The sequence below is a fragment of the Pollachius pollachius genome, assembly GCF_949987615.1.
Source record: "Pollachius pollachius genome assembly, chromosome: 12".
In the NCBI taxonomy this organism is placed as follows: Eukaryota; Metazoa; Chordata; class Actinopteri; order Gadiformes; family Gadidae; genus Pollachius; species Pollachius pollachius.
The window spans coordinates 17,390,129-17,402,877 of record NC_136945.1 but is presented as its reverse complement, the minus strand read 5'-3'; the positions used below and the strand labels follow the sequence as shown (position 1 = coordinate 17,402,877).

Below are 12,749 nucleotides of genomic sequence, written 5' to 3'. Positions count from 1 at the left end.
CCCCTAACTGTATCCATTACGGGTTCAAACCCCAATAAAAGAACCAAAACACACCACTCCCCAAAAGCAAAGAGCAACAGAGTTGGAAGAGTGTGGTCGCACTCCCTCGTTGTTGTTCTACCGTTGTTGACTCTTTGTGGCTCGGGGAAAGCCGACCCCGCGGCGGTAACGGAGGCTTGTCGTGTAGCCACTTCTCCTTAAAGCTATTGTTTGCCTGGTATTTCTCTCTCTGAGGTGTCACCGCCGCCTCGGCCCTCAGGAGAAAACAGAGCAATAAAAGTAACAGAGAGGGAGAAAGTGTGTGTTGTTACTGTAAATATGATTCATTATTGTAAGTATGATGGTCGACCCTGTGGTTTTCCTGAGGTTCCATTCCCATGGATCCTCCGGTCCCCAGTTGCTTTTAGTTTGTGTAAAATATGATTCACGATTGGTAAATATTTATGGTGCAGAGGTTTTACGATTTTATGCCGGAGCCGAGACATTTACTTACTTATATCGCCTATAAAATGTGAGTATTCTTTACGGTAATGTTGATGTTATTATATATTATATGTTAACACTCATCGTTCCAAACCCAAAATGTTTCTCTGAGCTCCTGAGAGGAGAATAACTCCGATGATATACACATCCAGCTCCGGTGATATACACGTCCAGCTCCGGTGATATACACGTGCTGCAGCTTATGCTAATACCGCTGAAACAGAGAATAAATACAGCAGTCCGGCAATGTGGGTTTGTGTTGGTCGACGTCCACAGGTGTCAAGTTATTGACCGGCATAAGCCGTGCCTCACCGAGAGAGTCTTTGCGGAGACACATCACCAAAGACGTCCTTGCAATTCCTTTACGTCAAATGTGTGTAACATAAGATGATTTACGTCATCCCCTCCTCCCTCCCTTCCCACTGAAACGGCCCATTCTGACCCCATCCTGTCTTTTGGTGTAAACACAACGAGACCACCCAACGAAAGATGAAGAACCACAGCTGTAGGCATGGAGATGGGGTCATAGGTCACAGCTCTGCAGACAGACAGGAGACAAGGTTACAAAGCGCTTCAACTGTCGTTGACTCCGGCTAACATCCTTGTTAGCGAACCGTGAAGAAGGGGGAGAAAAGGTTCAAGTTGCCGTAGATCATGATCACTGTTCAACCTTTCCCCTTATTGAAGTGAATCTGCAAAAGAGCCCTTGATAGTCCTTGACTTATGACATGACAGACTTTTGGTTGAATGATTAAGAGTTCCCAGACTGTGGCTCGTGAGCTAAAGTAGACTGCAACAATGTTTGATTGGGCGTGCAGGACTTTTCTTGTCTTGTAACATAAATATTTCAGACAACTAAAAAACTGAAAAACCTTTAGAATGTTGAATGAAGGATGTTTTGTGCAGAACTGACGTTGAAGTTATTCAGAGGGGAATGCTGATTCACAACGACAAACGTTTGTATTTTGAAATGATCTGTAACGTGCTGGTGTATGTTGGCCCACGGATCACTGGCACATTCTGGCCCACAGAAGCTCAAACTTGGGGCACCCCTGAGTTGCATGCAAATGGCTATTCCAGGAGGAAATTGAATTAGGAGGCGTGGTGTGAAACGGGGGGGTCAGCAGACAGTTGCTAACCCTGCTGAGCAAATAACGAGCGCGAGCCACCTGCTGGCGTCGTCATGCCCGCGGTGTTTGGTCAGCGCTGCACCCACCTGTTGGTCACACCTATTTGAACAGAGGTCGTCGGTCCACATGTGGCTTGATGCCACTACTGGAGGTGTGTGTGTGTGTGTGTGTGTGTGGGTGGGTGGGTGGGTGGGTGGGTGGGTGTGTGTGTGTGTGTGTGTGTGTGTGTGTGTGTGTGTGTGTGTGTGTGTGTGTGTGTGTGTGTGTGTGTGCGTGTGTGTGTGCGTGTGCGTGTGTACTTAGCGTGTGAAGACCAGGGGGGGGGAAGAGGGCGGGGAGTGTTGAATAGTTTGGAGAGGAAGCTTTGGAGGTATTTCAAGTTTGTAATGAGCCAAAGCCCTCTCTCCACCCTTCAGCCAAAGACAACAAAAAGAAACTATGAATGGAAATTGTAAATTGTCCACCTCTGCTATCGGCCTCGTATGGAATATCTTGTAGCCTAAGATAGTAGTTTTCAAGCAGTGACCAATGAATCCATCAGAAAAGTAACGTTAAATAAAGTACACGCACATGTTTTACGTATTCATGTTTATATTATACACCCACATATTACAAAAATTCTTAAAACTTAAAATATTAAGCAAATCACAGCAGATGCATAACAAATAAAACCGACAATGCAACGCCGTTTTCGGCGGTTAACAAAGAGGTGTGTTGTGGAGTCTGGGACGCGGTTATCCAACACTGACCGTGGGACAAAGCCTAGTGCTTCTCTCACAACAGCATAATGGCTCCTTAGTAGACCCACCTAGTGATCGCCATCCATCTGGCCGCGCAGGGGAGTGACATGAGCGGTAAACTGAGAGCGGTAATGAGATCCACACCGTTACGCAGTTCAAGGAATGGCTTCGGGTGAGCTCATGTTTTGTGAGAGGAGAGATATAGACTCTCATTTGAGTGAGTGTGTGTGTGTGGGTAGACGTTCTGTGTGAATGTGTGGGATTGTGTGTGTGCGTGTGTGCGTGTGTGTGTGTGTGTGTGCGTGTGTGTATGTGTGTGTGTGCTTGTGCGTGTGTTTAAGAGAGATTGCGTGTCTGAAGGGACAAACAAGCGAGAAATCGAGAAATAAGACGTTCATTGTATAAAACGGGGCTCAGGTTCACTGCGATTAACTGTAGAAAAGACAAGTGCCACGTCCATTCGCTTCAGTGGACTTGGCGCTTACCGTCTTTTAATCACTTCTGCGATTATCATTTTCAATCAAACCCAAGATGTTTCCAAGCCAGTATTTCCACTCAGACTTAGCCTATCCACCTAGAAGCCTATCCATAAAATATGTAAAATGTCCTCCTTTGGGGGTTATTGGAGTGGCTGACTGGATTCCAATGAATCTCTCATTGCTACCGCTATTTAATAAACTAATGAGCATTACATCATTTCAACGCTTTCCCTTTTGGAAAAAGCGTCGCGTTCAGTGTTATGTGCTGATGACCTTGCCCTTGCAGGCGGTTGGGCCATTCATTAGAGGAGGTGGAAACTTCAACATAATCTTCGTAACGACTTTAAAGTCATTAAATGTTACTGAACTGAATAACACGTGGATTGGTCTGATGTTTCATTAGTTTTATTATTAACTTATAAGCTGATCCATCCTCACATATCAAAGAGAAATCTTTCAGCGCCCTGCCGACTAGAGTTCCCTCTCTCTCTCTCTCTCTCTCTCTCTCTCTCTCTCTCTCCCTCTGTCTCTCTCTCCGAGCACATGTCTAACAACAGACAGCCCAGCACAAGCTGAATAAGTTCATCCATTCCTGTGCTAAGGGATGCTTTGGCGGCGGCGGCGCTACGCTCAGAAAGCCAGAAACGCTTTTACGGGGTTGAAGCGTTTTTTTTTTATTGCGCTTACGGAGACGTAGGAGGTATGTGGTGATTGCCTTTAATAGCCTCTCACTAATGCCTCTAATAGGGCTTCAAGCGTCATCAATCATAGTAATGAGGCTACTATTCCTATTTACGGGTCAGTTAAAGTCTCGGTCCACATAGTTCTTGCAAAGAACTCCTAATTTTAGCAAGAAACAGCTTTTAACAGTAGGGTGGTGTAACCCTAAGTATAAAGTGACCATTGCTGCTATTCCTTAGAAGTTAGGATGAAATTAGATAACACTTTATTGAATTAGAACGGCTGGAAGGAAGCCCATTGATTGCTCTAAAATGCGTTTAGCTCTGCCTTGCTTTAGCAGAAATCGGTTGCATGGATAATCGTGTCGAAAGCACTGAGCTCCCTTTCCCAGTAGGAGAGCAATAGAGAACACGCTTTAAGCTACGGCAGGTGCTAGGGGTCCGGGACTTGGTAAAACCATAGTTTATTAGCTCTCGAACGATCCCACATTATTAGGTTATTAATTACTACTTACTTATTGGTTTAAAACCCTGCCCTAGCAGCTGTGGTGTGCGTGCGTGCGTGCGTGCGTGCGTGCGTGCGTGCGTGCGTGCGTGCGTGCGTGTGTGTGTGTGTGTGTGTGTGTGAGTGCGTGCGTGTGTAAGTGCATGCGTGCATGCCTGTGGGGGTGTGTGGCGGGCTGCATCACACCACTCCAAACATCCCTTATTGGTGCCCATCCACGGTGGATTGCTTACCACAGGGCTGACTAAAGACAGAGAGTCGGGGGTGTGGTCTCCTTATCAGCCCCTAAGATCGGCTGGATCCACACAAGTTTGTTTGCACACATGAAGCCAGTTGGCTCCGGTTCCTAAATTGTGATGATAACAAATCTGGGAGGTATTACAAGCCCAACTGAAGAAAAAACACTGGCGGTCGGTATCTTGAAACACCATCAGTTCCAAGAGATATTCTTATATATTACCTAGTGAATTGATTAAGTTGGACTGGGATATTCCCACCAACAACAGTAGCTTTTATGTTCTTTCAATACCTTGAGAGCACGGCACGATGGCCAGGATCCCAGTCCCTGATGTCTACCGCCATGTTTATGTTCATCCTCCTAATGTGTTATGTTTATCTTCTTCTTCTGCAGCTGGCGTCTCGGCGGAGGACGAGCGAGCGGCGGCGGTGTCCGTAGCCCCTCAAGGGTCTGAGTTCGTGCGAGGTGACATGATCCTAGAGGAGGAGACAGACGAACCCGGTGAGGCCGCAGAGCAACTTAAAGGGCCCCTATGTCACCAGCCGTCGGGATGTGTCTTTGGCCACATCAAATGTATGTCAGTAGTGACATCACACTTGGGCGTGTCCACCCAGTTGTATGATGGATAGATCAGCCCATTGGTTGGTACCCGTCCAATGGGGAGGCTGCTACAACGCACCTGGTGGTGACATAGGCACCCTTTAATATTTTACTACGCCATAAGAATGATGAACAATGCCTCAGTGATTGCAAACAGAAAAATACATGAAAAATATATATTTTATCGAAAATGAAACATGGGATTCTGAATTTGGTTCATTTCATGAAGTCCCGATTGCTGATTGTCTGGTTGTCCCCTCAGCGACGGACGAGGGACAGGTGATGGTGCTTCCTACTCTAGGGCTCATTCACCCCAGCACGGCCGCTCCGACCCAGAAGGAAGAGTTCTCTGCCAGCAACGACAGCGAGGGCACCACCGTGGAGCCTGGCACTCAGGCCCAGGCTGTGACCCAGGGCCCGGGACCCGCCGAGACTCAGACCCAGGGGCCCCAATCCTCTAGAGGAGATGGACCTGACAAACCGCCCCAGGTCAGATATGGCAGATGGTTTCACGGGTTTATCTGAATGCAGACCTGGACCAGGGGATAGTTCTTCTCACAAGTTTGGAGTGGAGAGCCCTTTTTTGCACTTATTTGCACTATTTTTGTATTTTTGTCCTGGCATGATTCAAACTCTTTTCGGAGTGGGTTTGTTTGTTATTTGTGGTTTGCCTTTTACTTCCTTCTATTTTTTTATTCGATCAATTCTCCGATTCTTAAATATTGCATTTTAAATGGCAGTTCTTCCAAGTTAAAATGTAGTTTCACTGAATAATGAAAAGGTAAAATAAGTTTAAAGATTCAGGCCAGGAAAACATTTGACCAGTTTAGCCTTCAGGCTGAGATCGCTGGTAAACATATACTCTTCTCTGAGTCACAAGAGTAAATCCTTGTTTACATAAACAAAACTTAACAGATCTCCACTTATTCTGCTACGGAAAGACTAGAATGCATCTCAGGGTCAAAATGAAGGAAGAATTCAACGGCACACTAGACCTACAACAGAACTAAACCAAGACCATATGCTAGATACATTTCCCACCCTTAAGCTTAACTATTTCTTTACAAACAAGAAGATGCTGTCCACTGTGATTGGACAGACCTCCTGGAACCACAGTCATTGATTGGTTCAACTCGTGGTTGTTTGTGTTTTTTCACCAGTTTGACGTTGTGTGCGTGTCTAAAGAAGCGGTGGAATACAAGGATGCAGTGAGCTTGAAGCTCAAGACCTCTTCCAGCTGTGTAAGTTCAGAAGAGTAACTTTTTATATATGCTATTTAGTCACGAAGCAGATTTGATCGCATTCATTTCATTTTATCAGCCTCATCCCAAGTGATTTACAGTGAACTCAGCTTCATGGAGAATTTGCCTTAAGGAGCTAGTGGGGTTAGCCACTTTGCTCAAAGATGCCTACTGCTTACACTTCGGCCACTTGGAATTGAATAATCAACAGTTTCATCCGATTTGGTTAAGGCGATGAAAGATTTAAATGATTTCAATATGACTATAACGACTATAACGACTGTAGATTACCAAACGTGTATGTATGCATGCACATTGATGCAACTGGTCGCCCTCTCTCTCTCTCTGACCAACTCCGTCCATCTCTTACATATACACCGGTGACACACATGGTACACCCACGCACAATCAGTTAGCGCACACACAAAAGGTAGACACAGCTACGACGTCAGTCAAATAAACCACATCAACCCAAACCAACAAATGTGTCTCTCCAGCCGCCAAAACAAGCGCCTCGCTGTATTTTCCCCCCAAAAACAAGCGGCCATGTTGGATGTGTGGAAACCAGCGTGAGCTGGGGGTTTAGCAGGGCGGTACGTGTCAGACTTGCTTATTATCATTCTGCGAACAGGAAACGTCAGCACAGTACAAAGGAAAACATTCTCTCCGCGCAGCATTCCACTACGGCGTTTACCTTTAACTGTCGTCGGAGCCGCGCTCGGCAGGAAATTCTTCTTGATCAGGAGCGCTAAATCGTTTAAACCTTGATGCCCATCAAACAAAGAAAGCACTGAACGTAACTGCCTAGAGCCGAGGGGGTGATCCCTGGGTGGAGGTGAGGAGGGGAGGGGGGAGGGGGGAGGGGGGTTTAAGCAATTTGTAGCATTTACTTTTGAAATTCGGCCACGGTTAGTTCTGGAGTGTAGTTTCATTGGTGTGTGTGAATGTTTGTGTGTGTGTGTGTGTGTGTGTGTGTGTGTGTGTGTGTGTGTATATGTGTGTGTGTCTGTGTGTGTCTATGTGTGTGTGTGTGTGTGTGTGTGTGTGTGTGTGTTATATGACACACACACATGACACATTACATACATGCTTGTGTGCGTGCACCGTGTAGTTGTGTAGGGGTAGAACCTAGACTATTCAGTCACGGTAATGGACAGAGAAATAAACATGGATCCTCAGCCTGTAGATGTTGAGAAGCGATGAAGCTGTCTGTCTGTCTGCTGACTAAATGGGCAGGATAGTTGAGGAGAGACAGGGGGTAAGGAAGGAATGGAGTGAGAAGGGAGTAGAAAGGAGTAGGGAGCGAGGGACATCTGTGCTTCTTCACAGTCAAACAAATATATCCAAGACTAATGGAGTTGTAAGCTAAGTAAGGCCGTTAATGTCTCACGTCTGCCTAATGTCTAGCTGATGTCTCGCTAGTCTCGCAACTATCCTTCTAATGCATAGCTGCTGTCAAGCTAATTTCTAGCTACTGTCAGGCAAGTATCTAGCTAATTTCTAGCATACTTCTAGCTAATGTTTAGCTTATTTCCAGCCTCTGTCTCACTCAATCAACAGTTTGTGGGGGGGGGGGGGGGGGGGGGCTCCTTTGTTGGCTGAGCAGTGTGTTGGATTAACAAAACGCCCAAAGTTATTCCTCCCTCAGCCGGCTACCCTAAAGCGCCTCCTAGGGGCAAAAGTTGGTACTGTTCATGTAGGACATGGGAAGGGCCCCGTTTAAGAACTAAAATACAGACTCATTCAGTCATTCATAAACCGTTGCAAATCTTATCGAACCGCTAGCACAAACGACTACGTACAATTGTTGCATGTAGTTAATCACCCTGCTACTAATGTAGACATAGCCGTGTTTGTTTCCATGTTTTAATGCGTGTTCCCCCCCCCCCCCCCCCCCCCCCCCCCACACACACACACCCCACCTTAGGAGGACAGCAGGACTAAGATAGCCAGTGTGCTTCAGCAGCTCTGTGGGGAGGACTGCAAGCTGGACCTGTTCCAGGAACAGGGCTCCACTCACGTGCTGGTCTCCGGACAGTATGTGGAAGGTCAGTCCGACTGCTTCCTAATAGCCATACAATTGATTTTGTGTATTATGTAGAGCGGTTTCCTGAGTAGGTTAATGAGGAGCATGCAGGGACAGAGCTTCGTGCTGAAGGGCTCTGCGGCCACGTCCATGTTGAACCAAGAATCCTTCAGCTGGGAGTTAGGAACACTTCTGCTCTTTTCCGCTGCTCTTTTCTGCTTTTCTGTTTTTTGTACTTATAAATGTGTTTATGCTTTAAAGCTTTAAACTTTAATTTCTAAAAAGGTATTTAGTTAAAGTAAAAAAAAATACAAATAAATACGTGAGTTTTAAGTCACTTATATTCTTGGACTATTTTGACCGCCGTTGGCAGCTCAGTGCCGGAAATGGGGCAGCCTTGAGTTGGAGTGTTTGTGGTTTGATGCTTGTAGATTGTACTGACTCTGTTTGTCCTGTTATCTTTGGTTTAAAAGAAAATATTATTTGTTTGCTTTCAGCCGACGCAGTGGCCATGGCTGATAAGTTCAACAATGACAACATCAAAGATAAGGTAACAAATAAATCGTTTAATACACAATAACACAGAGAATACATCATAGACAAACAGTTCATGGACGTGGCTGTGTAATTATTGTGTGTGGGTGTGAGTGTGGGTGTGTGTGTGTGTGTGTGTGTGGGTGTGTGTGTGTGTGTGTGTGTGTTTTCTTGTAAACTTTGAAAAATATCACAGTAATTATAACAATGTAAACAAGTGCATCCAATATTTACATATTTCAAATGTCACATACACCCAATTATCCATTGTTTAGACTTCCACTGCCATATTATCCAAAACACAATTCCAGAGAATTCCTAGAACACTGACGCATCCATTTTACAGCCTTCATGTTTTCCATGGTACACATTGTTCCCAGTGTACCCACCAATGTAAAGAATTCAGTGGTCAGACGGTGTAAATTGGGTGTACAATTGAGCTTGCGGCGTGCAGTATTTGAAGTCAAGGGCTATAATTCTCATGCATTCAGTTAAATAAAATGTTCAGGCCTGACAGCGGTATAAGCAACAAACTTTTTACTTATGTTTCAAGGGTGAAACGTTAAATTACCTGTAAGATATTATGAAGTGTTTGACTCTTTGACACTTTAATACTTTGGAGTAGAAAGTATTTCTCTGCACTGTTCTGACGCACTACATGTACTGTGGGCCATACTGTGTGCGTTGGTCATAATGTCTTCCACCGTTTCCCCTGCTGTGTGTTTCTCTGAGTAGATCGACGTGGAGGAGGCGTCTCCCCGGGTGGTGAAGGGCTCTAAGATGGTTCTGGTGTCCCTGCTGATCAGTGGACTGCTGCTGGCTGCCCTGCTGCTGGCTGGCTACTACTTCAAAACACACCGCAAGAGCTCCAAGGGAGTCCGACTGGTGAGTAGGCCTGCTGCTTAAACGGAGTCCGTTCATGTTTTTGGTGACTCTCACCCGTAATTTTAATCTATAAGTAATCGTTTTCTTGAGCCTGTAATTGTCATCTTTAGATGTAATTGGTAACTTGAACCCGCAAATGTTATCTATAAATGTCATCTGTGTCTCTAGCTACCTGTAAAGGTATTCAATTCATATAATTGGTTACTGTTACCTCTGAATATAATTTATGCATGTATTGGTTACTCTAACCTTAACGTAATCGTTTACTGTTACATAAATGTTATCTTTAAATGTCATCTGCCACTGCAGACAGAGTTCGATTCTGTCTGAAACTTCATCATTCATGACAAAGAAACTATTGACTTGAAGATGCTTGGCTGAATACTGCGGCCTACCCTCCCCAACTTAAATAGTTGTCTTGCTGAACAAAGGAAACAATCCGTGCCAAGAAGAGAAACCAGTCCACCGAAGAGATTATAAACATGCATACCCCTCTTGTTAAAATAAATAAATATATATATATATATAAATAACCTGTGTCATCCAACTGTCAGACTCTGGCCCAAGGCCCGCGCTTGAAAAACATGCTCCCCCATTTCAAACCCTTCGTTCAGGGTGCTCTCTACTGGTCCCAATAAACACCCGTTGCCCACGGCGCCAAGATCTCCAGATGGCTTTGATTTCTTTTCTCTTTTTTTTTTGTCTCTCTCCTTTTACCAAATCTCATGACATCATTGGCTGAAAGGTTTTCATATGGGGGGCACACCCATGAGAATGATCTGGCCTCGTTCTCAGTGTGTTGTTGTGGGAGAACAGCTCCCTCACCGGCCTTTTGTAAGCGACATTGAAAGCGGCTTCGGTGTCCATGTCTCTCTCTTATGTTTGTCCGTTCTCCAACGCTGGCACTCCCTGATAGAGAGCAGTATTTAGCAGGACAGGAAGTGCCCTGTGTAGGGAGATGATTACTGCAAAAACAATCGCTGGCCCCACACCCCTTGGGCTGTGAAGCCATGTTCCTATGCCTAATTAAAAAAAAAAGTTATCTTTCGGGGTTTGGTTTGTTTTGCTGGATCTTCGGACAACGCCTCTCAAAGAGACCATTGCTGATAGCGTTCTCCACCCCAATTAGTTTTTACCAGTCCGTTTCTGAAAAAACACAGAACACATTTTAGATGCAGCCCATTCTGAATAAGTAGGTGTTATAAAATGGACAAGCATTTCATAAAGTTCTTACGAGGAGATTGTAAAACACTCCCATTTCTAGTCCCAGGGGCTTCTTAATGGCGCTTGAGTTGTCCTCCATCTTAATAAAAATGTTCTTGCAAGCAGAGTAATTACACATTTAATTTGAAAGATATGTTTATGCATTGATACGTATGTTGTTCCCTCCTTCCCATGTGAGTGAAGGGGTTTCGTACGTGCGTGCTAACCCTGCCTTGCTCGCCCCGTCTCCCCCCAGGCCGAGTCGTTCCAGGTGGACGAGGAGAACCAGGCCAACACCCTGGTGTCGGTGGCCCCGCTGCCCCAGGACCCGCTCCTGGAGAAGCCCCCACCCACCACCAACGGCGCCGAGCCCTCCCCGGAGAACGCCGCCCCCGCCACTAACGGCCACGCCCCCAACCAGACCCCCGTCGCCGACACAGAGATGTGAGCACGGAGTCGGTCCCCGCGGCCTGACCACCACCACCACCACCTCCACCTCCACCACCACCACATGTCCCACCTCCTCCTCCCTCTGTTTGAACTGCTTCACATCTCCCCCCCCCCCCCCAATCACCAATGACATCCCCAAGCCCCCCTCCTCCTCCCCCAACCCCCTGTCCTCACACTGTCTCCGATACGTTCTCATGTGAATCCAAAAACCACCAGCACCTCCCCCCCCCCCTCACCCCTCGCCACCACCCGCCGACGGCACCCGTTGGGCCGTGGCCGTGGCGGCGACGACGGTGGCGAAGCTGGTCACCATGACGACGTGTGGCGCCTTGGAATGTGAACTTGTGTCTTGGGTCGCCGGCCTGGCGGGGCTTGGGTCACGACGACGACGATGATGATGATGATGATGATGAAGATGAAGAGGAGGAGGATGAAGAGGGTTTTAGACACGGGGCGTGAGGGAACGGCTACCCCGCTCAGCCCACCTTCAAGGCCGTCCAGAAGACATGCAGTCAATGCCAAAAGGGACAGAGATGGTGAGTGTCCTGTCCCAAAGAGGCACAGACATTGCTATGGAACCGAATGGCACCATCTGGTTTGGGGTTCAAATGGACGACTCTCACCTCCCTGCTTCATTGATTTCTGTTGTTATTTGTTTGTTTAATGGTAATTTTGTATCTTACTTGCCCAAAGTTTTGAATGGATCTCGGTGGAAGATCAGACCAACTCCAATACAGGCAACACCTGCCAACATGCGAAAATGTCCCAAGGAAACGTTTATTAATTGATCATTGAGTTCCAATTCTGCGCCAGCATCACGTTTTTTACCGCTCCAGATAAAAGTACCAATACAACAAATATTCCCAAAGCAGCTAGCGTGCTTTGGGACTCACAGGGAACAGATATAATGCCAACAAGTTGCCAACAAGCTGTTTTATCATCAGCACCAACGAAGTAGCCTTCCAGCAGAAGAAACCAAAGGAAGATGTTTCTATTGGTCGGTGCCTGTGCATTCTGATTGGTTTACAAATTAGTGTAGGTGTTATGTTTCAAGGTAGTGTAACACATTTCCGTCATGTAATTTCATTGTACAGTTTTCTTGCAACTGCTATTTTTTTATACTGACTCTTACCACTGTGTCTTGGGGAATGTTATTAAAAATCAATACAGAAATGATAACGTCATTTTAGTTTTTCAGGTCAAGTTAATTTAATTTCTCTTGTTGATGCACTGCTGTGAAAAGAGGACAAATTACAGAGAAGGTTCAACATTCCTAGGACAACCTTCTTTTTTCTACTCAATCAACATTATTTTGATCAATATCAACCATGTTAGATTCTGCTCAAGAAGACAGGTCACCATCAAAAGCTGCATGTGTAAATAGCTCTGCTTCTTACCCTCTCTGTAGCATCTCTATACGTTTCATAAACTGTGATTGTTAACAATATTTCATGTTCCTGTCTCTTCTTCACTTGTGTTCAGACAAAAACATAATCATTGTTTCCCAGAACTAGGGATCAGAATCAAAAAAATAGTGCATAATGTAACTTGACTT

The 12,749-nt window shown here is 45.8% G+C and overlaps 1 protein-coding gene across 1 annotated transcript in view; it reads left to right on the top strand.

Annotated features, from left to right (window-relative positions):
* Positions 1–12,547, top strand: part of LOC307084373 (uncharacterized protein) — a 17,748-nt gene extending 5,201 nt beyond the window's left edge. Inside the window, exons 2-8 of the mRNA XM_079748734.1 lie at positions 4,649–4,756; positions 5,118–5,344; positions 6,016–6,096; positions 8,024–8,144; positions 8,620–8,672; positions 9,392–9,541; positions 11,001–12,547. Of these exons, the coding sequence (XP_079604860.1) occupies positions 4,649–4,756; positions 5,118–5,344; positions 6,016–6,096; positions 8,024–8,144; positions 8,620–8,672; positions 9,392–9,541; positions 11,001–11,192 (932 nt within the window). The 3' untranslated portion in view covers positions 11,193–12,547. The remainder of the gene's footprint in view (positions 1–4,648; positions 4,757–5,117; positions 5,345–6,015; positions 6,097–8,023; positions 8,145–8,619; positions 8,673–9,391; positions 9,542–11,000) is intronic.
* The last annotated feature ends 202 nt before the right edge of the window (positions 12,548–12,749 follow it).